This window comes from Heterodontus francisci, chromosome 3 (assembly GCF_036365525.1).
Source record: "Heterodontus francisci isolate sHetFra1 chromosome 3, sHetFra1.hap1, whole genome shotgun sequence".
Taxonomy (NCBI): Eukaryota; Metazoa; Chordata; class Chondrichthyes; order Heterodontiformes; family Heterodontidae; genus Heterodontus; species Heterodontus francisci.
In genome coordinates this window covers 209491251-209518579 of record NC_090373.1, presented here as the reverse complement: position 1 = coordinate 209518579, position 27329 = coordinate 209491251, and the positions used below count along the sequence as shown (strand labels likewise).

General features: G+C 57.3%; 1 protein-coding gene across 4 annotated transcripts in view; it reads right to left on the bottom strand.

Annotated features, from left to right (window-relative positions):
* The window catches only part of slc35b2 (solute carrier family 35 member B2), a 33682-nt gene extending 8535 nt beyond the window's left edge, over positions 1-25147 (bottom strand). The window contains exons 1-2 of one of the 4 annotated variants that reach the window (XM_068028282.1): positions 24943-25147; positions 2415-2608 (exon numbers count right to left, since the gene is read on the bottom strand). In XM_068028282.1, the coding sequence (XP_067884383.1) occupies positions 2415-2608; positions 24943-24959 (211 nt within the window). In that variant the 5' untranslated portion in view covers positions 24960-25147. Of the gene's footprint in view, positions 1-2414; positions 2609-24942 lie in introns of those variants that run through there. The other 3 variants (XM_068028290.1, XM_068028294.1, XM_068028293.1) reach the window with 3 other exon arrangements.
* Between the last annotated feature and the right edge of the window lie 2182 nt (positions 25148-27329).

Sequence of the window (27329 nt, the reverse complement as noted above, 5' to 3'; positions counted from 1 at the left end):
ATGCATCATACACTCTTTTTCTTGTTTCATTATATTCCCGATCTCCTTCGTCATCCAAGGAGCCCTGGCATTGGTTCTCTTACCTTTCCCCCTAGGTGGAATGTACCTAACCTGTACCTGAAACATCGCCTTAAAGATCACCCATAGTTCCGTTCCAGTTTATCCTGTCAATCTTTGGTTCCATTTTACGTTAGATCCCCTCTCATCCCGTTGAAGTTAGCCCTCTTCAAGTTAAAAGTTCTACTTTAGACTGTGTTACGAAACTGCTTCTGTTTTTGTTAGAAATATTTTTTAAAGAATTCATAGTCAAACTGAAGAAATGTTCTTTTCCAAGCGGATCATAAAGAGAACACTGAAAGGACTTGTTTGATAACATTTACTGGTTGTCACATGACTCAAGTTAAAAATAGAACAGAAACCCTGGTAACTAGGGAAGATGTGTGCAGGGAAGTGACAGGTCAGAAGGTGGATTTTCATTTCCTGTTTGACTTTTGAATTGTTTGGAGTTGGAAATGAACTGTTTAAAAGGGGTTGGAGTTTTAAAAAGTAAAACTGAAGGACAGAACCCCAGCACAGCCCAGCCTGCTCCATCTCTTTAAAAAGCCTGCAGAAAGAGGAAGAGAATTTCCAAGGAAGGAAAGAAGATCACCTAGCTCAGCTTTCCAGCACCTCTCTACAAGACCCCGAGAAGACCACTGTGGCAACTCATCTCATCTCCCGTCTTTGAAGAAAAGCCTGCTAAATTAATTCCCAATGCCGCCTGAAAAGAACTGTTCTAAAAGAGCCACGTGACCTCTCTACGTGTACTTGGAGGCCAGACTGTATGCCAGTTTTGGAACACAACATATCTAATCTGCTGTTTTCTTCAAGAATGAGCAAGCATTCAGCCCAAGTGTTGTTTTTGTCTGTAACAGAGCTCTAACCAAAAATTCCTTTTATTTTTCCAGTTAACCTGCGTATGTGTGAGGGGCTAAGGTAAAAAGGGAACTTTAAAATTTAAATCTGTGTGTTTATGCTTTACTTCATTACTGGTTAAGATTTGTTTTATAATAAACTGATAATTTTGTTCATTAAAGAAACCTAGTTAGTGTGTTTTATTCTGGGAAAAATCTCAGCCTCCTCAAGTCCCCAGCATTACAGATGTCAGACTTCAGCCAATTCCATTCACTCCGCGTGATATCAAGAAACGACTTCAGGCGCTGGATACCGTAAAGGCTATGGGCCCTGACAATATTCTGGCAATTGTACTGAAGATCTGTGCTCCGGAACTTGCAACGCCCCTAGCCAAGCTGTTCCAGTATAGCTACAACACTGGCATCTACCCTGCAATGTGGAAAATTGCCCAGGTATGTCCTGTACACAAAAAGCACGACAAATCTAACCCGGCCAATTACCACCCCATCAGTCTACTCTCAATTATCAGTAAAGTGATGGAAGGTGTTATCAACAGTGCCATCAAGCAGCACTTGCTTAGCAAGAACCTGCTCAGTGAAGCTCAGTTTGGGTTCCGCCAGGGCCACTCAGCTCCCGACCTCATTACAGCCTTGGTTCAAACATGGACAAGAGAGCAAAACTCAAGAGGTGAGGTGAGCATGACTGCCCTTGACATCAAGACAGAAGTTGACCGAGTATGGCATCAAGGAGCCCTAGCAAAACTGAGGTCAATGGGAATCAGTGGGAAAACTATCCGTTGGTTGGAGTCATACCTAGCGCAAAGGAAGATGGTTGTGGTTGTTGGAGGTCAATCATCTCAGCTCCAGGACATCACTGCAGGAGCTCCTCAGGGTAGTGTCCTAGGCCCAACCATCTTCACCTTCCCTCCATCATAAGTTCAGAAGTGGGGATGTTCGCTGATGATTGCACAATGTTCAGCACTATTCACAACTCCTCAGATATTGAAGCAGTCCGTGTAGTCCAATATCCAGGCTTGGGCTGTTAAGTGGCAAGTAACATTCGCGCCACACAAGTGCCAGGCAATGATCTCAAACAAGACAGAATATAGCTATCTCTCCTTGATAGTCAATGGATTTACCATTGCTGAATCCCCCACCATCAACATCCTGGGGGCTACTATTGACCAAAAACTGAACTGGACCAGGCAAATAAATGCCGTGGCTACAAGGGTAGATCAGAGGCTGGGAATTCTGTGTCCAGTAACTTACCTCCTGACTCCCCAAAGACTGGGATTGTGTGCAGTGGGAGTGAATGGGAAGGGGTTTGATCCATTAGGATTGTGTACAGTGGCAGTGAGTGGGAATGGGTTTGATCCATTGGGATTGTGTACAGTGGGAGTGAATGAGAAGGGGTTTGGTGATTGGGTTTTTATACAATAAGAGGTACATGCTCACTCCCAGCCACCCAAATATTGAGCATCAAATGCCCCAAATGGCAGCCAGCAGAACAGTGAATCCTACCACAACAGTCACCTGTTTCCAGGTAGTTGATCCTCTTGAAGTACTGAACCAGTAGATACCCTGGGAGGATGATGGTGGCATAGCCAGAAATGTTAACAAAAAAACGCAGAATCCAAAAATCAGACCAAACCCCTTCAACTGCAGAGTCCTCGGCACTGGCTACAGAGATCAGCATCATCAGAGCCAACGAGGAGCTGAAACAAAGCAACAACAAAACATAAACCCCGTGCTGCCCACGTCTCATCCCGGCAACCCGTGTTATCCCAGCTCTCCCTCGTCAACCCCGCGTGTTATCCCGGCTCTCCCTCATCAACCCCGCGTGTTATCCCAGCTCTCCCTCGTCAACCCCGCGTGTTATCCCGGCTCTCCCTCGTCAACCCCGCGTGTTATCCCAGCTCTCCCTCGTCAACACCGCGTGTTATCCCAGCTCTCACTCGTCAACCCCGCGTGTTATCCTGGCTCTCCCTCGTCAACCCCGCGTGTTATCCCGGCTCTCCCTCATCAACCCCGCGTGTCATCCCGGCTCTCCCTCGTCAACCCCGCGTGTTATCCCGGCTCTCTCTCGTCAGCCCCGCGTGTTATCCCGGCTCTCTCTCGTCAACCCCGCGTGTTATCCCGGCTCTATCTCGTGAACTCTGTGTATTATCCCGGCTCTCTCTCGTTAACCCCGTGTGTTATCCCGGCTCTCTCTCGTTAACCCCGTGTGTTATCCCGGCTCTCTCTCGTTAACCCCGTGTGTTACCCCGGCTCTCTCTCGTTAACACCGTGTGTTATCCCGGCTCTCTCTCGTTAACCCCGTGTGTTATCCCGGCTCTCTCTCGTTAACCCCGTGTGTTACCCCGGCTCTCTCTCGTTAACACCGTGTGTTATCCCGGCTCTCTCTCGTTAACACCGTGTGTTATCCCGGCTCTCTCTCGTTAACCCCGTGTGTTATCCCGGCTCTCTCTCGTTAACCCCGTGTGTTATCCTGGCTCTCTCACGTTAACCCCCCGTGTTATTTATTTATTTTTTTTTAGAGATACAGCACTGAAACAGGCCCTTCGGCCCACCGAGTCTGTGCCGACCAACAACCACCCATTTATACTAATCCTACATTAACCCCATATTCTCTACCACATCCCCACCATTCTCCTCCCACCTACCTACACTAGGGGCAATTTACAATGGCCAATTTACCTATCAACCTGCAAGTCTTTGGAGGTGGGAGGAAACCGGAGCACCCGGCGGAAACCCACACAGACACAGGGAGAACTTGCAAACTCCGCACAGGCAGTACCCAGAATCGAACCCGGGTCGCTGGAGCAGTGAGGCTGCGGTGCTAACCACTGTTATCCCAGCTCTCTCTCGTTAACCCCGTGTGTTATCCCGGCTCTCTCTCGTTAACACCGTGTGTTATCCCGGCTCTCTCTCGTTAACACCGTGTGTTATCCCACCTCTCTCTCGTTAACCCCGTGTGTTATCCCGGCTCACTCTCGTTAACACCCCGTGTTATCCCGGCTCACTCTCGTTAACACCCTGTGTTATCCCGGCTCTCTCTCGTTAACCCCGTGTGTTATCCCGGCTCACTCTCGTTAACACCCCGTGTTATCCCGGCTCTCTCTCGTTAACACCCCGTGTTATCCCGGCTCTCTCTCGTTAACACCCCGTGTTATCCCGGCTCTCTCTCGTTAACACCGTGTGTTATCCCGGCTCTCTCTCGTTAACACCGTGTGTTATCCCGGCTCTCTCTCGTTAACCCCGTGTGTTATCCCGGCTCTCTCTCGTTAACACCCCGTGTTATCCCGGCTCTCTCTCGTTAACACCCTGTGTTATCCCGGCTCTCTCTCGTTAACTCCGTGTGTTATCCCGGCTCTCTCTCGTTAACACCGTGTGTTATCCCGGCTCTCTCTCGTTAACCCCGTGTGTTATCCCGGCTCTCTCTCGTTAACCCCGTGTGTTATCCCGGCTCTCTAGCGTTAACACCGTGTGTTATCCCGACTCTCTCTCGTTAACCCCGTGTGTTATCCCGGCTCTCTCTCGTTAACACCCTGTGTTATCCCGGCTCTCTCTCGTTAACACCCTGTGTTATCCCGGCTCTCTCTCGTTAACACTCTGTGTTATCCCGGCTCTCTCTCGTTAACTCCGTGTGTTATCCCGGCTCTCTCTCGTTAACCCCGTGTGTTATCCCGGCTCTCTCTCGTTAACCCCGTGTGTTATCCCGGCTCTCTCTCGTTAACACCCTGTGTTATCCCGGCTCTCTCTCGTTAACCCCGTGTGTTATCCCGGCTCTCTCTCGTTAACACCCTGTGTTATCCCGGCTCTCTCTCGTTAACACCGTGTGTTATCCCGGCTCTCTCTCGTTAACCCCGTGTGTTATCCCGGCTCTCTCTCGTTAACCCCGTGTGTTATCCCGGCTCTCTAGCGTTAACACCGTGTGTTATCCCGACTCTCTCTCGTTAACCCCGTGTGTTATCCCGGCTCTCTCTCGTTAACACCCTGTGTTATCCCGGCTCTCTCTCGTTAACACCCTGTGTTATCCCGGCTCTCTCTCGTTAACTCCGTGTGTTATCCCGGCACTATCTCGTTAACCCCCCGTGTTATCCCGGCTCTCTCTCGTTAACTCCGTGTGTTATCCCGGCTCTCTCTCGTTAACTCCGTGTGTTATCCCGGCTCTCTCTCGTTAACTCCGTGTGTTATCCCGGCTCTCTCTCGTTAACTCCGCGTGTTATCCCGGCTCTCTCTCGTTAACTCCGCGTGTTATCCCGGCTCTCTCTCGTTAACTCCGTGTGTTATCCCGGCTCTCTCTCGTTAACTCCGTGTGTTATCCCGGCTCTCTCTCGTTAACCCCGTGTGTTATCCCGGCTCTCTCTCGTTAACACCGTGTGTTATCCCAGCTCTCTCTCGTTAACACCGTGTGTTATCCCGGCTCTCTCTCGTTAACTCCGTGTGTTATCCCGGCTCTCTCTCGTTAACTCCGTCTGTTATCCCGGCTCTCTCTCGTTAACCCCCCGTGTTATCCCTGCTCTCTCTCGTTAACTCCGTGTGTTATCCCGGCTCTCTCTCGTTAACCCCCCGTGTTATCCCGGCTCTCTCTCGTTAACCCCGTGTGTTATCCCAGCTCTCTCTCGTTAACACCCTGTGTTATCCCGGCTCTATCGCGTTAACCCCGTGTGTTATTCCGGCTCTCTCTCATTAACACCGTGTGTTATCCCGTATCTCGCTCGTTAACCCCGTGTGTTATTCCGGCTCTCTCTCGTTAACTCCGTGTGTTATCCCGGCTCTCTCTCGTTAACACCGTGTGTTATCCCGGCTCTCTCTCGTTAACTCCGTGTGTTATCCCGGCTCTCTCTCGTTAACACCGTGTGTTATCCCGGCTCTCTCTCGTTAACACCCTGTGTTATCCCGGCTCTCTCTCGTTAACACCCTGTGTTATCCCGGCTCTCTCTCGTTAACTCCGTGTGTTATCCCGGCTCTCTCTCGTTAACACCCTGTGTTATCCCGGCTCTATCGCGTTAACCCCGTGTGTTATTCCGGCTCTCTCTCATTAACACCGTGTGTTATCCCGTATCTCGCTCGTTAACCCCGTGTGTTATTCCGGCTCTCTCTCGTTAACTCCGGTGTTAACGAGAGAGAGCCGGGATAACACACGGAGTTAACGAGAGAGAGCCGGAATAACACACGGGGTTAACGAGAGAGAGCCGGGATAACACACGGTGTTAACGAGAGAGAGCTGGGATAACACAGGGTGTTAACGAGAGAGAGCCGGGATAACACACGGTGTTAACGAGAGAGAGCCGGGATAACACACGGAGTTAACGAGAGAGAGCCGGGATAACACACGGTGTTAACGAGAGAGAGCCGGGATAACACACGTGTGTTATCCCGGCTCTCTCTCGTTAACTCCGTGTGTTATCCCGGCTCTCTCTCGTTAACACCGTGTGTTATCCCGGCTCTCTCTCGTTAACACCCTGTGTTATCCCAGCTCTCTCTCGTTAACACCGTGTGTTATCCCGGCTCTCTCTCGTTAACACCGTGTGTTATTCCGGCTCTCTCTCGTTAACACCGTGTGTTATCCCGGCTCTCTCTCGTTAACACCGTGTGTTATCCCGGCTCTCTCTCGTTAACACCCTGTGTTATTCCGGCTCTCTCTCGTTAACCCCCCGTGTTATCCCGGCTCTCTCTCGTTAACACCCTGTGTTATCCCGGCTCTCTCTCGTTAACCCCGTGTGTTATCCCGGCTCTCTCTCGTTAACTCCGTGTGTTATCCCGGCTCTCTCTCGTTAACTCCGTGTGTTATCCCGGCTCTCTCTCATTAACACCGTGTGTTATCCCGGCTCTCTCTCGTTAACCCCCCGTGTTATCCCGGCTCTCTCTCGTTAACTCCGTGTGTTATCCCGGCTCTCTCTCGTTAACCCCCCGTGTTATCCCGGCTCTCTCTCGTTAACCCCGTCTGTTATCCCAGCTCTCTCTCGTTAACTCCGTGTGTTATCCCGGCTCTATCGCGTTAACCCCGTGTGTTATCCCGGCTCTCTCTCATTAACACCGTGTGTTATCCCGGCTCTCGCTCGTTAACCCCGTGTGTTATTCCGGCTCTCTCTCGTTAACTCCGTGTGTTATCCCGGCTCTCTCTCGTTAACACCGTGTGTTATCCCGGCTCTCTCTCGTTAACTCCGTGTGTTATCCCGGCTCTCTCTCGTTAACACCGTGTGTTATCCCGGCTCTCTCTCGTTAACACCGTGTGTTATCCCGGCTCTCTCTCGTTAACACCGTGTGTTATCCCGGCTCTCTCTCGTTAACACCGTGTGTTATCCCGGCTCTCTCTCGTTAACCCCGTGTGTTATCCCGGCTCTCTCTCGTTAACACCGTGTGTTATCCCGGCTCTCTCGTTAACCCCGTGTGTTATCCCGGCTCTCTCTCGTTAACCCCGTGTGTTATCCCGGCTCTCTCTCGTTAACCCCGTGTGTTATCCCGGCTCTCTCTCGTTAACACCGTGTGTTATCCCGGCTCTATCTCGTTAACCCCGTGTGTTATTCCGGCTCTCTCTCGTTAACACCCTGTGTTATCCCGGCTCTCTCTCGTTAACTCCGTGTGTTATCCCGGCTCTCTCTCGTTAACCCCGTGTGTTATCCCGGCTCTCTCTCGTTAACTCCGTGTGTTATCCCGGCTCTCTCTCGTTAACCCCGTGTGTTATCCCGGCTCTCTCTCGTTAACACCGTGTGTTATCCCAGCTCTCTCTCGTTAACACCGTGTGTTATCCCGGCTCTCTCTCGTTAACACCCTGTGTTATCCCGGCTCTCTCTCGTTAACACCCCGTGTTATCCCGGCTCTCTCTCGTTAACCCCGTGTGTTATCCCGGCTCTCTCTCGTTAACCCCGTGTGTTATCCCGGCTCTCTCTCGTTAACCCCGTGTGTTATCCCGGCTCTCTCTCGTTAACCCCGTGTGTTATCCCGGCTCTCTCTCGTTAACCCCGTGTGTTATCCCGGCTCTCTCTCGTTAACTCCGTGTGTTATCCCGGCTCTCTCTCGTTAACTCCGTGTGTTATCCCGGCTCTCTCTCGTTAACCCCGTGTGTTATTCCAGCTCTCTCTCGTTAACACCCTGTGTTATCCCAGCTCTCTCTCGTTAACCCCGTGTGTTATCCCGGCTCTCTCTCGTTAACACCCTGTGTTATCCCGGCTCTCTCTCGTTAACACCATGTGTTATCCCGGCTCTCTCTCGTTAACTCCGTGTGTTATCCCGGCTCTATCTCGTTAACACCGTGTGTTATTCCAGCTCTCTCTCGTTAACACCGTGTGTTATCCCGGCTCTCTCTCGTTAACACCCTGTGTTATTCCAGCTCTCTCTCGTTAACACCGTGTGTTATCCCGGCTCTCTCTCGTTAACTCCGTGTGTTATCCCGGCTCTCTCTCGTTAACACCCTGTGTTATCCCGGCTCTCTCTCGTCAACACCGTGTGTTATCCCGGCTCTCTCTCGTTAACACCGTGTGTTATCCCGGCTCTATCTCGTTAACACCCTGTGTTATCCCGGCTCTCTCTCGTTAACTCCGTGTGTTATCCCGGCACTATCTCGTTAACCCCCCGTGTTATCCCGGCTCTCTCTCGTTAACTCCGTGTGTTATCCCGGCTCTCTCTCGTTAACACCGTGTGTTATCCCGGCTCTCTCTCGTTAACTCCGTGTGTTATCCCGGCTCTCTCTCGTTAACACCGTGTGTTATCCCGGCTCTCTCTCGTTAACACCGTGTGTTATCCCGGCTCTCTCTCGTTAACTCCGTGTTATCCCGGCTCTCTCTCGTTAACACCCTGTGTTATCCCGGCTCTCTCTCGTTAACCCCCCGTGTTATCCCGGCTCTCTCTCGTTAACACCGTGTGTTATCCCGGCTCTCTCTCGTTAACACCGTGTGTTATCCCGGCTCTCTCTCGTTAACTCCCTGTGTTATCCCGGCTCTCTCTCGTTAACTCCCTGTGTTATCCCGGCTCTCTCTCGTTAACCCCGTGTGTTATTCCGGCTCTCTCTCGTTAACACCGTGTGTTATCCCGGCTCTCTCTCGTTAACACCGTGTGTTATCCCGGCTCTCTCTCGTTAACACCCTGTGTTATCCCGGCTCTCTCTCGTTAACACCCTGTGTTATTCCAGCTCTCTCTCGTTAACTCCGTGTGTTATCCCGGCTCTCTCTCGTTAACTCCGTGTGTTATCCCGGCTCTCTCTCGTTAACACCCTGTGTTATCCCGGCTCTCTCTCGTTAACACCCTGTGTTATCCCGGCTCTCTCTCGTTAACACCGTGTGTTATCCCGGCTCTCTCTCGTTAACACCGTGGGTTATCCCGGCTCTCTCTCGTTAACACCGTGTGTTATCCCGGCTCTCTCTCGTTAACACCGTGTGTTATCCCGGCTCTCTCTCGTTAACACCCAGTGTTATCCCGGCTCTCTCTCGTTAACACCGTGTGTTATCCCGGCTCTCTCTCGTTAACACCGTGTGTTATCCCGGCTCTCTCTCGTTAACACCCAGTGTTATCCCGGCTCTCTCTCGTTAACACCCTGTGTTATCCCGGCTCTCTCTCGTTAACACCCTGTGTTATCCCGGCTCTCTCTCGTTAACACCCTGTGTTATCCCGGCTCTCTCTCGTTAACACCCTGTGTTATCCCGGCTCTCTCTCGTTAACACCCTGTGTTATCCCGGCTCTCTCTCGTTAACACCGTGTGTTATCCCGGCTCTCTCTCGTTAACACCCTGTGTTATCCCGGCTCTCTCTCGTTAACACCGTTTGTTATCCCGGCTCTCTCTCGTTAACACCGTGTGTTATCCCGGCTCTCTCTCGTTAACACCCTGTGTTATCCCGGCTCTCTCTCGTTAACACCCTGTGTTATTCCAGCTCTCTCTCGTTAACACCGTGTGTTATCCCGGCTCTCTCTCGTTAACACCGTGTGTTATCCCGGCTCTCTCTCGTTAACACCGTGTGTTATCCCGGCTCTCTCTCGTTAACTCCGTGTGTTATCCCGGCTCTCTCTCGTTAACACCCTGTGTTATTCCAGCTCTCTCTCGTTAACACCCTGTGTTATCCCGGCTCTCTCTCGTTAACACCGTGTGTTATCCCGGCTCTCTCTCGTTAACACCGTGTGTTATCCCGGCTCTCTCTCGTTAACACCGTGTGTTATCCCGGCTCTCTCTCGTTAACACCGTGTGTTATCCCGGCTCTCTCTCGTTAACACCCTGTGTTATCCCGGCTCTCTCTCGTTAACACCCTGTGTTATCCCGGCTCTCTCTCGTTAACACCGTGTGTTATCCCGGCTCTCTCTCGTTAACACCCTGTGTTATTCCAGCTCTCTCTCGTTAACACCCTGTGTTATCCCGGCTCTCTCTCGTTAACACCGTGTGTTATCCCGGCTCTCTCTCGTTAACACCGTGTGTTATCCCGGCTCTCTCTCGTTAACACCGTGTGTTATCCCGGCTCTCTCTCGTTAACACCGTGTGTTATCCCGGCTCTCTCTCGTTAACACCGTGTGTTATCCCGGCTCTCTCTCGTTAACACCCTGTGTTATCCCGGCTCTCTCTCGTTAACACCCTGTGTTATCCCGGCTCTCTCTCGTTAACACCCTGTGTTATCCCGGCTCTCTCTCGTTAACACCCTGTGTTATTCCAGCTCTCTCTCGTTAACACCCTGTGTTATTCCAGCTCTCTCTCGTTAACACCCTGTGTTATCCCGGCTCTCTCTCGTTAACACCGTGTGTTATCCCGGCTCTCTCTCGTTAACACCGTGTGTTATCCCGGCTCTCTCTCGTTAACACCCTGTGTTATCCCGGCTCTCTCTCGTTAACACCGTGTGTTATCCCGGCTCTCTCTCGTTAACACCCTGTGTTATCCCGGCTCCCTCTCGTTAACACCGTGTGTTATTCCAGCTCTCTCTCGTTAACACCGTGTGTTATCCCGGCTCTCTCTCGTTAACACCCTGTGTTATCCCGGCTCTCTCTCCTTAACTCCGTGTGTTATCCCGGCTCTCTCTCGTTAACTCCGTGTGTTATCCCGGCTCTCTCTCGTTAACACCGTGTGTTATCCCGGCTCTCTCTCGTTAACACCCTGTGTTATCCCGGCTCTCTCTCGTTAACACCGTGTGTTATCCCGGCTCTCTCTCGTTAACACCGTGTGTTATCCCGGCTCTCTCTCGTTAACACCCTGTGTTATCCCGGCTCTCTCTCGTTAACACCGTGTGTTATCCCGGCTCCCTCTCGTTAACACCGTGTGTTATTCCAGCTCTCTCTCGTTAACACCGTGTGTTATCCCGGCTCTCTCTCGTTAACACCCTGTGTTATCCCGGCTCTCTCTCCTTAACTCCGTGTGTTATCCCGGCTCTCTCTCGTTAACTCCGTGTGTTATCCCGGCTCTCTCTCGTTAACACCGTGTGTTATCCCGGCTCTCTCTCGTTAACTCCGTGTGTTATCCCGGCTCTCTCTCGTTAACTCCGTGTGTTATCCCGGCTCTCTCTCGTTAACACCCTGTGTTATCCCGGCTCTCTCTCGTTAACACCCTGTGTTATCCCGGCTCTCTCTCCTTAACTCCGTGTGTTATCCCGGCTCTCTCTCGTTAACTCCGTGTGTTATCCCGGCTCTCTCTCGTTAACACCCTGTGTTATCCCGGCTCTCTCTCGTTAACTCCGTGTGTTATCCCGGCTCTCTCTCGTTAACACCCTGTGTTATCCCGGCTCTCTCTCGTTAACACCCTGTGTTATCCCGGCTCTCTCTCGTTAACTCCGTGTGTTATCCCGGCTCTCTCTCGTTAACACCCTGTGTTATCCCGGCTCTCTCTCGTTAACTCCGTGTGTTATCCCGGCTCTCTCTCGTTAACACCGTGTGTTATCCCGGCTCTCTCTCGTTAACACCCTGTGTTATCCCGGCTCTCTCTCGTTAACACCCTGTGTTATCCCGGCTCTCTCTCGTTAACACCGTGTGTTATCCCGGCTCTCTCTCGTTAACACCCTGTGTTATCCCGGCTCTCTCTCGTTAACACCCTGTGTTATCCCGACTCTCTCTCGTTAACACCCTGTGTTATCCCGGCTCTCTCTCGTTAACTCCGTGTGTTATCCCGGCTCTCTCTCGTTAACTCCGTGTGTTATCCCGGCTCTCTCTCGTTAACCCCGTGTGTTATCCCGGCTCTCTCTCGTTAACCCCGTGTGTTATCCCGGCTCTCTCTCGTTAACACCCTGTGTTATCCCGACTCTCTCTCGTTAACCCCGTGTGTTATCCCGGCTCTCTCTCGTTAACACCCTGTGTTATCCCGGCTCTCTCTCGTTAACACCCTGTGTTATCCCGGTTCTCTCTCGTTAACACCCTGTGTTATCCCGGCTCTCTCTCGTTAACCCCGTGTGTTATTCCGGCTCTCTCTCGTTAACACCCTGTGTTATCCCGGCTCTCTCTCGTTAACACCGTGTGTTATCCCGGCTCTCTCTCGTTAACACCCTGTGTTATCCCGGCTCTCTCTCGTTAACACCCTGTGTTATCCCGGCTCTCTCTCGTTAACACCCTGTGTTATCCCGGCTCTCTCTCGTTAACACCGTGTGTTATCCCGGCTCTCTCTCGTTAACACCCTGTGTTATCCCGGCTCTCTCTCGTTAACTCCGTGTGTTATCCCGGCTCTCTCTCGTTAACTCCGTGTGTTATCCCGGCTCTCTCTCGTTAACCCCGTGTGTTATCCCGGTTCTCTCTCGTTAACCCCGTGTGTTATCCCGGTTCTCTATCGTTAACACCCTGTGTTATCCCGGCTCTCTCTCGTTAACACCCTGTGTTATCCCGGCTCTCTCTCGTTAACACCGTGTGTTATCCCGGCTCTCTCTCGTTAACACCGTGTGTTATCCCGGCTCTCTCTCGTTAACCCCGTGTGTTATCCCGGCTCTCTCTCGTTAACACCGTGTGTTATCCCGGCTCTCTCTCGTTAACACCCTGTGTTATCCCGGCTCTCTCTCGTTAACACCGTGTGTTATCCCGGCTCTCTCTCGTTAACCCCGAGTGTTATCCCGCTCTCTCTCGTTAACCCCGAGTGTTATCCCGGCTCTCTCTCGTTAACACCGTGTGTTATCCCGGCTCTCTCTCGTTAACACCGTGTGTTATCCCGGCTCTCTCTCGTTAACACCCTGTGTTATCCCGGCTCTCTCTCGTTAACACCGTGTGTTATCCCGCTCTCTCTCGTTAACACCGTGTGTTATCCCGGCTCTCTCTCGTTAACACCCTGTGTTATCCCGGCTCTCTCTCGTTAACACCCTGTGTTATCCCGGCTCTCTCTCGTTAACACCCTGTGTTATCCCGGCTCTCTCTCGTTAACACCCTGTGTTATCCCGGCTCTCTCTCGTTAACACCGTGTGTTATCCCGGCTCTCTCTCGTTAACCCCGTGTGTTATCCCGGCTCTCTCTCGTTAACCCCGTGTGTTATCCCGGCTCTCTCTCGTTAACACCGTGTGTTATCCCGGCTCTCTCTCGTTAACACCGTGTGTTATCCCGGCTCTCTCTCGTTAACCCCGTGTGTTATCCCGGCTCTCTCTCGTTAACCCCGTGTGTTATCCCGGCTCTCTCTCGTTAACACCGTGTGTTATCCCGGTTCTCTCTCGTTAACATCCTGTGTTATCCCGGCTCTCTCTCGTTAACACCGTGTGTTATCCCGGCTCTCTCTCGTTAACACCCTGTGTTATCCCGGCTCTCTCTCGTTAACACCCTGTGTTATCCCGGCTCTCTCTCGTTAACCCCGTGTGTTATCCCGGCTCTCTCTCGTTAACACCGTGTGTTATCCCGGCTCTCTCTCGTTAACTCCGTGTGTTATCCCGGCTCTCTCTCGTTAACACCCTGTGTTATCCCGGCTCTCTCTCGTTAACACCGTGTGTTATCCCGGTTCTCTCTCGTTAACATCCTGTGTTATCCCGGCTCTCTCTCGTTAACTCCGTGTGTTATCCCGGCTCTCTCTCGTTAACTCCGTGTGTTATCCCGGCTCTCTCTCGTTAACACCGTGTGTTATCCCGGCTCTCTCTCGTTAACACCCTGTGTTATCCCGGCTCTCTCTCGTTAACTCCGGGTGTTATCCCGGCTCTCTCTCGTTAACCCCGTGTGTTATCCCGGCTCTCTCTCGTTAACACCGTGTGTTATTTATTTATCCTTCCCCCTCCCCTCCTCACTCTCCCTCCTTCCCCCTCCCCTCCCTCCTTCCCCCTCCCCTCCTCACTCTCCCTCCCCCTCCTTCCTCCTCTCCTCACTCTCCCTCCTTCCCCCTCTCCTCACTCTCCCTCCTTCCCCCTCTCCTCACTCTCCCTCCCTCCCCCCCCACTCTCCCTCCTTCCCTCCCCCACTCTCCCTCCTTCCCTCCCCCACTCTCCCTCCTTCCCTCCCCCACTCCCTCCTTCCCTCCCCCTCTCCCTCCTTCCCACCCCCTCTCCTCACTCTCCCTCCTTCCCTCCCCCTCTCCCTCTCCCTCCTTCCCTCCCCACTCTCCCCTCCCCCTCTCCTCACTCTCCCTCCTCCCCTCCCCCTCTCCTCACTCTCCCTCCTTCCCTCCCCCTCTCCTCACTCTCCCTCCTTCCCTCCCCCTCTCCTCACTCTCCCTCCTTCCCTCCCCCTCTCCTCACTCTCCCTCCTTCCCTCCCCCTCTCCTCACTCTCCCTCCTTCCCTCCCCCTCTCCTCACTCTCCCTCCTTCCCTCTCCTCACTCTCCCTCCTTCCCTCTCCTCACTCTCCCTCCTTCCCTCCCCATCTCCTCACTCTCACTCTCCCTCCTTCCTTCCCCCTCCCCTCACTCTCCCTCCCCCTCTCCTCACTCTCCCTCCTAACCCCTCTCCTCACTCTCCCTCCTTCCGCCTCTCCTCACTCTCCCTCCTTCCGCCTCTCCTCACTCTCCCTCCTTCCCCCTCTCCTCACTCTCCCTCCTTCCCTCCCTCCGCTCCTCACTCTCCCTCCTTCCCTCCCTCCGCTCCTCACTCTCCCTCCTTCCCTCCCTCCGCTCCTCACTCTCCCTCCTTCCCTCCCCCTCTCCTCACTCTCCCCCCTTCCCTCCCCCTCTCCTCACTCTCCCCCCTTCCCTCCCCCTCTCCTCACTCTCCCCCCTTCCCTCCCCCTCTCCTCACTCTCCCCCCTTCCCTCCCCCTCTCCTCACTCTCCCCCCTTCCCTCCCCCTCTCCTCACTCTCCCCCCTTCCCTCCCCCTCTCCTCACTCTCCCCCCTTCCCTCCCCCTCTCCTCACTCTCCCCCCTTCCCTCCCCCTCTCCTCACTCTCCCCCCTTCCCCACTCTCCCCCCTTCCCTCCCCCTCTCCTCACTCTCCCCCCTTCCCCACTCTCCCCCCTTCCCTCCCCCTCTCCTCACTCTCCCCCCTTCCCCACTCTCCCCCCTTCCCTCCCCCTCTCCTCACTCTCCCCCCTTCCCCCTCTCCTCACTCTCCCCCCTTCCCCCTCTCCTCACTCTCCCCCCTCTCCTCACTCTCCCCCCTTCCCCCTCTCCTCACTCTCCCCCCTTCCCCCTCTCCTCACTCTCCCCCCTTCCCCCTCTCCACACTCTCCCCCCTTCCCCCTCTCCTCACTCTCCCTCCATCCCTCCCTCCCTCCTCACTCTCCCTCTTTCCCCCTCACTCTCCCTCTTTCCCCCTCTCCTCACTCTTTCCCCCTCTCCTCACTCTTTCCCCCTCTCCTCACTCTTTCCCCCCTCTCCTCACTCTTTCCCCCCTCTCCTCACTCTTTCCCCCCTCTCCTCACTCTTTCCCCCCTCTCCTCACTCTTTCCCCCCTCTCCTCACTCTTTCCCCCCTCTCCTCACTCTTTCCCCCCTCTCCTCACTCTTTCCCCCCTCTCCTCACTCTTTCCCCCCTCTCCTCACTCTTTCCCCCCTCTCCTCACTCTTTCCCCCCTCTCCTCACTCTTTCCCCCCTCTCCTCACTCTTTCCCCCCTCTCCTCACTCTTTCCCCCCTCTCCTCACTCTTTCCCCCCTCTCCTCACTCTTTCCCCCCTCTCCTCACTCTTTCCCCCCTCTCCTCACTCTTTCCCCCCTCTCCTCACTCTTTCCCCCCTCTCCTCACTCTTTCCCCCCTCTCCTCACTCTTTCCCCCCTCTCCTCACTCTTTCCCCCCTCTCCTCACTCTTTCCCCCCTCTCCTCACTCTTTCCCCCCTCTCCTCACTCTTTCCCCCCTCTCCTCACTCTTTCCCCCCTCTCCTCACTCTTTCCCCCCTCTCCTCACTCTTTCCCCCCTCTCCTCACTCTTTCCCCCCTCTCCTCACTCTTTCCCCCCTCTCCTCACTCTTTCCCCCCTCTCCTCACTCTTTCCCCCCTCTCCTCACTCTTTCCCCCCTCTCCTCACTCTTTCCCCCCTCTCCTCACTCTTTCCCCCCTCTCCTCACTCTTTCCCCCCTCTCCTCACTCTTTCCCCCCTCTCCTCACTCTTTCCCCCCTCTCCTCACTCTTTCCCCCCTCTCCTCACTCTTTCCCCCCTCTCCTCACTCTTTCCCCCCTCTCCTCACTCTTTCCCCCCTCTCCTCACTCTTTCCCCCCTCTCCTCACTCTTTCCCCCCTCTCCTCACTCTTTCCCCCCTCTCCTCACTCTTTCCCCCCTCTCCTCACTCTTTCCCCCCTCTCCTCACTCTTTCCCCCCTCTCCTCACTCTTTCCCCCCTCTCCTCACTCTTTCCCCCCTCTCCTCACTCTTTCCCCCCTCTCCTCACTCTTTCCCCCCTCTCCTCACTCTTTCCCCCCTCTCCTCACTCTTTCCCCCCTCTCCTCCTCTCCTCCTCTCCCCCTCTCCTCACTCTCCCCCTCTCCTCACTCTCCCCCTCTCCTCACTCTCCCCCTCTCCTCACTCTCCCCCCTTCCCTCCCCCTCGCCTCACTCTCCCTCCTTCCCCGTCCTCACTCTCCCCCTCTCCCTCCCCTCCTTCCCTCCCCCTCTCCTTACTCTCCCTCCTTCCCTCCCCCTCTCCTCACTCTCCCTCCTTCCCCCTCTCCTCGCTCTCCCTCCGCTCCTCGCTCTCCCTCCTTCCCCTCCACGCTCTCCCTCCTTCCCCTCCACGCTCTCCCTCCTTCCCCTCCACGCTCTCCCTCCTTCCCCTCCACGCTCTCCCTCCATCCCCTCCACGCTCTCCCTCCATCCCCTCCACGCTCTCCCTCCATCCCCTCCACGCTCTCCCTCCATCCCCTCCACGCTCTCCCTCCATCCCCTCCACGCTCTCCCTCCATCCCCTCCACGCTCTCCCTCCATCCCCTCCACGCTCTCCCTCCATCCCCTCCACGCTCTCCCTCCATCCCCTCCACGCTCTCCCTCCATCCCCTCCACGCTCTCCCTCCATCCCCTCCACGCTCTCCCTCCATCCCCTCCACGCTCTCCCTCCATCCCCTCCACGCTCTCCCTCCATCCCCTCCACGCTCTCCCTCCATCCCCTCCACGCTCTCCCTCCATCCCCTCCACGCTCTCCCTCCTTCCCCTCCACGCTCTCCCTCCATCCCCTCCACGCTCTCCCTCCATCCCCTCCACGCTCTCCCTCCATCCCCTCCACGCTCTCCCTCCATCCCCTCCACGCTCTCCCTCCATCCCCTCCACGCTCTCCCTCCATCCCCTCCACGCTCTCCCTCCATCCCCTCCACGCTCTCCCTCCATCCCCTCCACGCTCTCCCTCCATCCCCTCCACGCTCTCCCTCCATCCCCTCCACGCTCTCCCTCCATCCCCTCCACGCTCTCCCTCCATCCCCTCCACGCTCTCCCTCCATCCCCTCCACGCTCTCCCTCCATCCCCTCCACGCTCTCCCTCCATCCCCTCCACGCTCTCCCTCCATCCCCTCCACGCTCTCCCTCCATCCCCTCCACGCTCTCCCTCCATCCCCTCCACGCTCTCCCTCCATCCCCTCCACGCTCTCCCTCCATCCCCTCCACGCTCTCCCTCCATCCCCTCCACGCTCTCCCTCCATCCCCTCCACGCTCTCCCTCCATCCCCTCCACGCTCTCCCTCCATCCCCTCCACGCTCTCCCTCCATCCCCTCCACGCTCTCCCTCCATCCCCTCCACGCTCTCCCTCCATCCCCTCCACGCTCTCCCTCCATCCCCTCCACGCTCTCCCTCCATCCCCTCCACGCTCTCCCTCCATCCCCTCCACGCTCTCCCTCCATCCCCTCCACGCTCTCCCTCCATCCCCTCCTCGCTCTCCCTCCATCCCCTCCACGCTCTCCCTCCATCCCCTCCTCGCTCTCCCTCCATCCCCTCCTCGCTCTCCCTCCATCCCCTCCTCGCTCTCCCTCCATCCCCTCCTCGCTCTCCCTCCATCCCCTCCTCGCTCTCCCTCCATCCCCTCCTCGCTCTCCCTCCATCCCCTCCTCGCTCTCCCTCCATCCCCTCCTCGCTCTCCCTCCATCCCCTCCTCGCTCTCCCTCCATCCCCTCCTCGCTCTCCCTCCATCCCCTCCTCGCTCTCCCTCCATCCCCTCCTCGCTCTCCCTCCATCCCCTCCTCGCTCTCCCTCCATCCCCTCCTCGCTCTCCCTCCATCCCCTCCTCGCTCTCCCTCCATCCCCTCCTCGCTCTCCCTCCATCCCCTCCTCGCTCTCCCTCCATCCCCTCCTCGCTCTCCCTCCATCCCCTCCTCGCTCTCCCTCCATCCCCTCCTCGCTCTCCCTCCATCCCCTCCTCGCTCTCCCTCCATCCCCTCCTCGCTCTCCCTCCATCCCCTCCTCGCTCTCCCTCCATCCCCTCCTCGCTCTCCCTCCATCCCCTCCTCGCTCTCCCTCCATCCCCTCCTCGCTCTCCCTCCATCCCCTCCTCGCTCTCCCTCCATCCCCTCCTCGCTCTCCCTCCATCCCCTCCTCGCTCTCCCTCCATCCCCTCCTCGCTCTCCCTCCATCCCCTCCTCGCTCTCCCTCCATCCCCTCCTCGCTCTCCCTCCATCCCCTCCTCGCTCTCCCTCCATCCCCTCCTCGCTCTCCCTCCATCCCCTCCTCGCTCTCCCTCCATCCCCTCCTCGCTCTCCCTCCATCCCCTCCTCGCTCTCCCTCCATCCCCTCCTCGCTCTCCCTCCATCCCCTCCTCGCTCTCCCTCCATCCCCTCCTCGCTCTCCCTCCATCCCCTCCTCGCTCTCCCTCCATCCCCTCCTCGCTCTCCCTCCATCCCCTCCTCGCTCTCCCTCCATCCCCTCCTCGCTCTCCCTCCATCCCCTCCTCGCTCTCCCTCCATCCCCTCCTCGCTCTCCCTCCATCCCCTCCTCGCTCTCCCTCCATCCCCTCCTCGCTCTCCCTCCATCCCCTCCTCGCTCTCCCTCCATCCCCTCCTCGCTCTCCCTCCATCCCCTCCTCGCTCTCCCTCCATCCCCTCCTCGCTCTCCCTCCATCCCCTCCTCGCTCTCCCTCCATCCCCTCCTCGCTCTCCCTCCATCCCCTCCTCGCTCTCCCTCCATCCCCTCCTCGCTCTCCCTCCATCCCCTCCTCGCTCTCCCTCCATCCCCTCCTCGCTCTCCCTCCATCCCCTCCTCGCTCTCCCTCCATCCCTCCTCTCCTCGCTCTCCCTCCATCCCCTCCTCTCCTCGCTCTCCCTCCATCCCCTCCTCTCCTCACTCTCCCTCCATCCCCTCCTCTCCTCACTCTCCCTCCATCCCCTCCTCTCCTCACTCTCCCTCCATCCCCTCCTCTCCTCACTCTCCCTCCATCCCCTCCTCTCCTCACTCTCCCTCCATCCCCTCCTCTCCTCACTCTCCCTCCATCCCCTCCTCTCCTCACTCTCCCTCCATCCCCTCCTCTCCTCACTCTCCCTCCATCCCCTCCTCTCCTCACTCTCCCTCCATCCCCTCCTCTCCTCACTCTCCCTCCTTCCCCTCCTCTCCTCACTCTCCCTCCTTCCCCTCCTCACTCTTCCTCCTTCTCCCTCTCCTCACCCTCCCTCCTCACTCTCCCTCCTTCCCCTCCTCACTCTCCCTCCTTCCCCTCCTCACTCTCCCTCCTTCCCCTCCTCACTCTCCCTCCTTCCCCTCCTCACTCTCCCTCCTTCCCCTCCTCACTCTCCCTCCTTCCCCTCCTCACTCTCCCTCCTTCCCCTCCTCACTCTCCCTCCTTCCCCTCCTCACTCTCCCTCCTTCCCCTCCTCACTCTCCCTCCTTCCCCTCCTCACTCTCCCTCCTTCCCCTCCTCACTCTCCCTCCTTCCCCTCCTCACTCTCCCTCCTTCCCCTCCTCACTCTCCCTCCTTCCCCTCCTCACTCTCCCTCCTTCCCCTCCTCACTCTCCCTCCTTCCCCTCCTCACTCTCCCTCCTTCCCCTCCTCACTCTCCCTCCTTCCCCTCCTCACTCTCCCTCCTTCCCCTCCTCACTCTCCCTCCTTCCCCTCCTCACTCTCCCTCCTTCCCCTCCTCACTCTCCCTCCTTCCCCTCCTCACTCTCCCTCCTTCCCCTCCTCACTCTCCCTCCTTCCCCTCCTCACTCTCCCTCCTTCCCCTCCTCACTCTCCCTCCTTCTCCCTCTCCTCACCCTCCCTCATCACTCTCCCTCCATCCCCTCCTCACTCTCCCTCCTTCCTCCTCTCCTCACTCTCCCTCCTTCCCTCCCTCCACTCCTCACTCTCCCTCCTTCCCCTCCTCACTCTTCCTCCTTCTCCCTCTCCTCACCCTCCCTCCTCACTCTCCCTCCTTCCCCTCCTCACTCTTCCTCCTTCTCCCTCTCCTCACCCTCCCTCCATCCCCTCCTCACTCTCCCTGTTTCCTCCTCTCCTCACTCTTCCTCCATCCCCTCCTCACTCTCCCTCCTTCCCCTCCTCACTCTCCCTCCTTCTCCCTCTCCTCACCCTCCCTCCTCACTCTCCCTCCCTCCGCTCCTCACTCTCCCTCCTTCCCTCCCCTCCTCACTCTCCCTCCTTCCCCTCCTCACCTCACTCTCCCTCCTTCCCCTCCTCACCTCACTCTCCCTCCTTCTCCCTCTCCTCACCATCCCTCCTCACTCTCCCTCCTTCCTCCTCTCCTCACTCTCCTTCCCTCCCTCCCCCTCTCCTCACTCTCCTTCCCTCCCTCCCCCTCTCCTCACTCTCCTTCCCTCCCTCCCACTCTCCTCACTCTCCTTCCCTCCCTCCCTCCTCACTCTCCCTCCCTCCCCCCCCCTCTCCTCACTCTCCCTCCTTCCCTCCCCCTCTCCTCACTCTCCCTCCCTCCCCCTCTCCTCACTCTTCTTCCCTCCCCCTCTCCTCACTCTCCTTCCCTCCCCCTCTCCTCACTCTCCTTCCCTCCCCCTCTCCTCACTCTCCTTCCCTCCCCCTCTCCTCACTCTCCTTCCCTCCCCCTCTCCTCACTCTCCTTCCCTCCCCCTCTCCTCACTCTCCTTCCCTCCCCCTCTCCTCACTCTCCTTCCCTCCCCCTCTCCCCCTCCTCTCCTCACTCTCCCTCCTTCCCTCCCCCTCTCCTCACTCTCCTTCCCTCCCCCTCTCCTCACTCTCCTTCCCTCCCCCTCTCCTCACTCTCCCTCCTTCCCTCCCTCCCTCCTCACTCTCCCTCCTCACTCTCCCTCCCCCTCTCCTCACTCTCCCTCCTTCCCTCCCCCTCTCCTCACTCTCCCTCCCTCCCCCTCTCCTCACTCTCCTTCCCTCCCCCTCTCCTCACTCTCCCTCCATCCCCTCCTCACTCTCCTCACTCTCCCTCCATCCCCTCCTCACTCTCCTCACTCTCCCTCCTTCCCTCCCCCTCTCCTCACTCTCCCTCCTTCCTCCTCTCCTCACTCTCCCTCCTTCCTCCTCTCCTCACTCTCCCTCCTCCCCCTCTCCTCACTCTCCCTCCCTCCCCCTCTCCTCACTCTCCCTCCCTCCCCCTCTCCTCACTCTCCCTCCCTCCCTCCCCTCCTCACTCTCCCTCCTCACTCTCCCTCCCTCCCTCCTCACTCTCCCTCCCTCCCTCCTCCATCCCCTCCTCACTCTCCCTCCATCCCCTCCTCACTCTCCCTCCATCCCCTCCTCACTCTCCCTCCATCCCCTCCTCACTCTCCCTCCATCCCCTCCTCACTCTCCCTCCATCCCCTCCTCACTCTCCCTCCATCCCCTCCTCACTCTCCTCCATCCCCTCCTCACTCTCCCTCCATCCCCTCCTCACTCTCCCTCCATCCCCTCCTCACTCTCCCTCCATCCCCTCCTCACTCTCCCTCCATCCCCTCCTCACTCTCCCTCCATCCCCTCCTCACTCTCCCTCCATCCTCTCCTCACTCTCCCTCCATCCTCTCCTCACTCTCCCTCCATCCTCTCCTCACTCTCCCTCCATCCTCTCCTCACTCTCCCTCCATCCTCTCCTCACTCTCCCTCCATCCTCTCCTCACTCTCCCTCCATACCCTCCTCACTCTCCCTCCATACCCTCCTCACTCTCCCTCCATCCTCTCCTCACTCTCCCTCCTTCCCTCCCCCTCTCCTCACTCTCCCTCCTTCCCTCCCCCTCTCCTTCCCTCCCCCTCTCCTCACTCTCCTTCCCTCCCCCTCTCCTCACTCTCCTTCCCTCCCCCTCTCCTCACTCTCCTTCCCTCCCCCTCTCCTCACTCTCCTTCCCTCCCCCTCTCCTCACTCTCCTTCCCTCCCCCTCTCCTCACTCTCCTTCCCTCCCCCTCTCCTCACTCTCCTTCCCTCCCCCTCTCCTCACTCTCCTTCCCTCCCCCTCTCCTCACTCTCCTTCCCTCCCCCTCTCCTCACTCTCCTTCCCTCCCCCTCTCCTCACTCTCCTTCCCTCCCCCTCTCCTCACTCTCCTTCCCTCCCCCTCTCCTCACTCTCCTTCCCTCCCCCTCTCCTCACTCTCCTTCCCTCCCCCTCTCCTCCCCTCCCCCTCTCCTCACTCTCCTTCCCTCCCCCTCTCCTCACTCTCCCTCCTTCCCTCCCTCCCTCTCACTCTCTCCCTCCTCACTCTCCCTCCATCCTCTCCTCACTCTCCCTCCTTCCCTCCCTCCCTCCTCACTCTCCCTCCCCCTCTCCTCACTCTCCCTCCTTCCCTCCCCCTCTCCTCACTCTCCCTCCCTCCCCCTCTCCTTCCCTCCCCCTCTCCTCACTCTCCCTCCATCCTCTCCTCACTCTCCCTCCTTCCCTCCCTCCCTCCTCACTCTCCCTCCTTCCCCTCCTCACTCTCCCTCCTTCCCTCCCCCTCTCCTCACTCTCCTTCCCTCCCCCTCTCCTCACTCTCCCTCCATCCCTCCCCCTCTCCTCACTCTCCCTCCTTCCCCTCCCCTCTCCTCACTCTCCCTCCTTCCCCTCTCCTCACTCTCCCTCCCTCCCCCTCTCCTCACTCTCCCTCCATCCTCTCCTCACTCTCCCTCCTTCCCTCCCTCCCTCCTCACTCTCCCTCCTTCCCCTCCCCCTCTCCTCACTCTCCCTCCATCCCTCCCCCTCTCCTCACTCTCCCTCCTTCCCCTCCCCTCTCCTCACTCTCCCTCCTTCCCCTCTCCTCACTCTCCCTCCCTCCCCCTCTCCTCACTCTCCCTCCCTCCCCCTCTCCTCACTCTCCCTCCTTCCCCTCCTCACTCTCCCTCCTTCCCCTCCTCACTCTCCCTCCTTCCCCTCCTCACTCTCCCTCCTTCCCTCCCCCTCTCCTCACTCTCCTTCCCTCCCCCTCTCCTCACTCTCCTTCCCTCCCCCTCTCCTCACTCTCCCTCCTTCCCCTCCCCTCTCCTCACTCTCCCTCCCCCTCTCCTCACTCTCCCTCCATCCTCTCCTCACTCTCCCTCCATCCTCTCCTCACTCTCCCTCCATCCTCTCCTCACTCTCCCTCCATCCTCTCCTCACTCTCCCTCCATCCCCTCCCCTCTCCTCACTCTCCCTCCTTCCCCTCCCCTCTCCTCACTCTCCCTCCTTCCCCTCTCCTCACTCTCCCTCCTTCCCCTCCCCTCTCCTCACTCTCCCTCCATCCTCTCCTCACTCTCCCTCCATCCTCTCCTCACTCTCCCTCCATCCTCTCCTCACTCTCCCTCCATCCTCTCCTCACTCTCCCTCCATCCTCTCCTCACTCTCCCTCCATCCTCTCCTCACTCTCCCTCCATCCTCTCCTCACTCTCCCTCCTTCCCCTCCCCTCTCCTCACTCTCCCTCCCCCTCTCCTCACTCTCCTTCCCTCCCCCTCTCCTCACTCTCCCTCCATCCCTCCCCCTCTCCCTCCTTCCCCTCCCCTCTCCTCACTCTCCCTCCTTCCCCTCTCCTCACTCTCCCTCCTCCCCCTCTCCTCACTCTCCTTCCCTCCCCCTCTCCTCACTCTCCCTCCATCCCTCCCCCTCTCCCTCCTTCCCCTCCCCTCTCCTCACTCTCCCTCCTTCCCCTCTCCTCACTCTCCCTCCTTCCCCTCTCCTCACTCTCCCTCCTTCCCCTCTCCTCACTCTCCCTCCTTCCCCTCTCCTCACTCTCCCTCCATCCTCTCCTCACTCTCCCTCCATCCTCTCCTCACTCTCCCTCCATCCTCTCCTCACTCTCCCTCCTTCCCCTCCCCTCTCCTCACTCTCCCTCCTTCCCCTCTCCTCACTCTCCCTCCTTCCCCTCTCCTCACTCTCCCTCCTTCCCCTCTCCTCACTCTCCCTCCCTCCCCCTCTCCTCACTCTCCCTCCATCCTCTCCTCACTCTCCCTCCCCCCTCTCCCTCCCTCCTCACTCTCCCTCCTCCCTCTCCCTCTCCCTCCTCTCCCTCCCTCTCCCTCCCTCCTCACTCTCCCTCCCTCCATCCTCTCCTCACTCTCCCTCCCTCCATCCTCTCCTCACTCTCCCTCCATCCTCTCCTCACTCTCCCTCCCTCCCTCCTCCATCCCCTCCCTCCATCCCTCCCCCTCTCCCTCCATCCCTCCCCCTCTCCTCACTCTCCTTCCCTCCCCCTCTCCTCACTCTCCCTCCATCCCTCCCCCTCTCCCTCCTTCCCCTCCCCTCTCCTCACTCTCCCTCCTTCCCCTCTCCTCACTCTCCCTCCTTCCCCTCTCCTCACTCTCCCTCCTTCCCCTCTCCTCACTCTCCCTCCCTCCCCCTCTCCTCACTCTCCCTCCATCCTCTCCTCACTCTCCCTCCATCCTCTCCTCACTCTCCCTCCCTCCCCCTCTCCCTCCATCCCCTCCTCCTTCCCCTCCTCCCTCCTCCCTCCCTTTCCCACCTCCATTGAAGCTCCATCTCTGCCGGGACAGCCTCTCAGTCTCTGTTGCTGGTTCAGGCAGCTCCTGGACCCGATGCTCGGGGCCTGTCGCCCCTCCGATTTGCTGCCTGCTTCAGGCCCCGATCGACCATCCCCCGGCGCTCGACTCTGCCGGACTCGGCTTCTGCCGCTGCCCCGGTGCAGGCGACAAAGTCACGGCGGCGGAGAGAGGGGAGGCCGAGGAGCTGACGCGGTGCCCGCCTCCAACAGCGCCCCACCAAGCCGGGAGGACCAACTGCAGCGGCACCAGCTGCTGAGAGGCTGGGAGGACCAACTGCAGCGGCACCAGCTGCTGAGAGGCTGGGAGGACCAACTGCAGCGGCACCAGCTGCTGAGAGGCTGGGAGGACCAACTGCAGCGGCACCAGCTGCTGAGAGCCTGGGAGGACCAACTGCAGCGGCACCAGCTGCTGAGAGGCTGGGAGGACCAACTGCAGCGGCACCAGCTGCTGAGAGGCTGGGAGGACCATCTGCAGCGGCACCAGCTGCTGAGAGGCTGGGAGGACCAACTGCAGCGGCACCAGCTGCTGAGAGGCTGGGAGGACCAACTGCAGCGGCACCAGCTGCTGAGAGCCTGGGAGGTCCAACTGCAGCGGCACCGGCGGCCGGGAAGACCAACAACAGCTGCTGAGAGGCTGGGAGGAACAACTGCAGCTCTTCTCGCCGGCGGGATTTTCGTTTGTCTCTTTTACCTTTTTATTCGACCCCATTCTCCCAGTTTCTCCATCTTCATGCATTTGCTCTGATGATACAACCTTCCACAACAGCGCTTTCTTTTGTTCGTTCACAGGATGTGGGTGTCACTGGCCAGGCCAGCATTTATTGCCCATCACTAATTGCCCTTGAGAAGGTGGTGGTGAGCTGCCTTCTTGAACCACTGCAGTCCATGTGGGGCAGGTAGACCCACAGTGTTGTTAGGAAGGGAGCTCCAGGATTTTGACCCAGCGACAGTGAAGGAACGGCGATATAGGAGGAGGGGAGATGGATAGAGAGCAGTGGGAAGATGCTGGGGCTAGTGAGACATATGTCATATTAGACAATGACTAGCTGGCACCTAAACGATTATGTTATAAAACTGAAAAATGGGCGGCGCAGTGGTTAGCACCGCAACCTCACAGCTCCAGGGACCCGGGTTCGATTCTGGGTACTGCCTGTGCGGAGTTTGCAAGTTCTCCCTGTGTCTGCTTGGGTTTCCTCCGGGTGCTCCGGTTTCCTCCCATATGCCAAAGACTTGCAGGTTGATAGGTAAATTGGCCATTAGCAATTGCCCCTAGTATAGGTAGGTGGTAGGGAAATATAGGGACAGGTGGGGATGTGGTAGGAATATGGGATTAGTGTAGGATTAGTATAAATGGGTGGTTGATGGTCGGCACAGACTCGGTGGGCCGAAGGGCCTGTTTTAGTGCTGTATCTCTAAACTAAACTAAACTAAAATAGTTCCAAGTCAGGATGATGTGTGACTTGGAGGGGAACTTGCAGGTGGTGGTGTTCACATGTATTTGCTGCCCTTGTCCTTCTAGTTGGTAGAGGTCGTGGGTTTGGAAGGTGCTGTCGAAGGAGCCTTGGTGCATTGCTGCAGTGCATCTTGTAGATGGTACACACTGCTGCCACTGTGCGTCTGTGGTGGAGGGAGTGAATGTTTGTAGATGGGGTGTCAATCAAGCGGGCTGCTTTGTCCTGGATGGTGTCGAGCTTCTTGAGTGTTGTTGGAGCTGCACCCATCCAGGCAAATGGAGAGTATTCCATCACACTCCTGACTTGTGCCTTGTGGATGGTGGACAGACTTTGGGGAGTCAGGAGGTGAGTTACTCTCTTCAGGATTCCTCGCCTCTGACCTGCTCTTGTAGCCACGGTATTTATATGACTACTCCAGTTCAGTTTCTGGTCAATGGTAACCCCTAGGATGTTGATAGTGGGGGATTCAGCGATGGTAATGTCATTGAATGTCAAGGGGAGATGGTTTGATTCTCTCTTGTTGGAGATGGTCATTGCCTGGCACTTGTGTGGCGCGAATGTTACTTGCTACTTCTCAGCCCAAGCCTGGATATTGTCCAGGCTGCATTTCTACACAGACTGCTTCAGTATCTGAGGAGTCGCGAATGGTGCTGAACATTGTGCAATCATCAGCGAACATCCCCACTTCTGACCTTATGATTGAAGGAAGGTCATTGATGAAGCAGCTGAAGATGGTTGGGCCTAGGACACTACCCTGAGGAACTCCTGCAGTGATGTCCTGGAGCTCAGATGATTGACCTCCAACAACCACAACCATCTTCCGTGGCGCTAGTTATGACTCCAACCAGCAGAGAGTTTTCCCCCTGATTCCCATTGACCTCAGTTTTCCTCGGG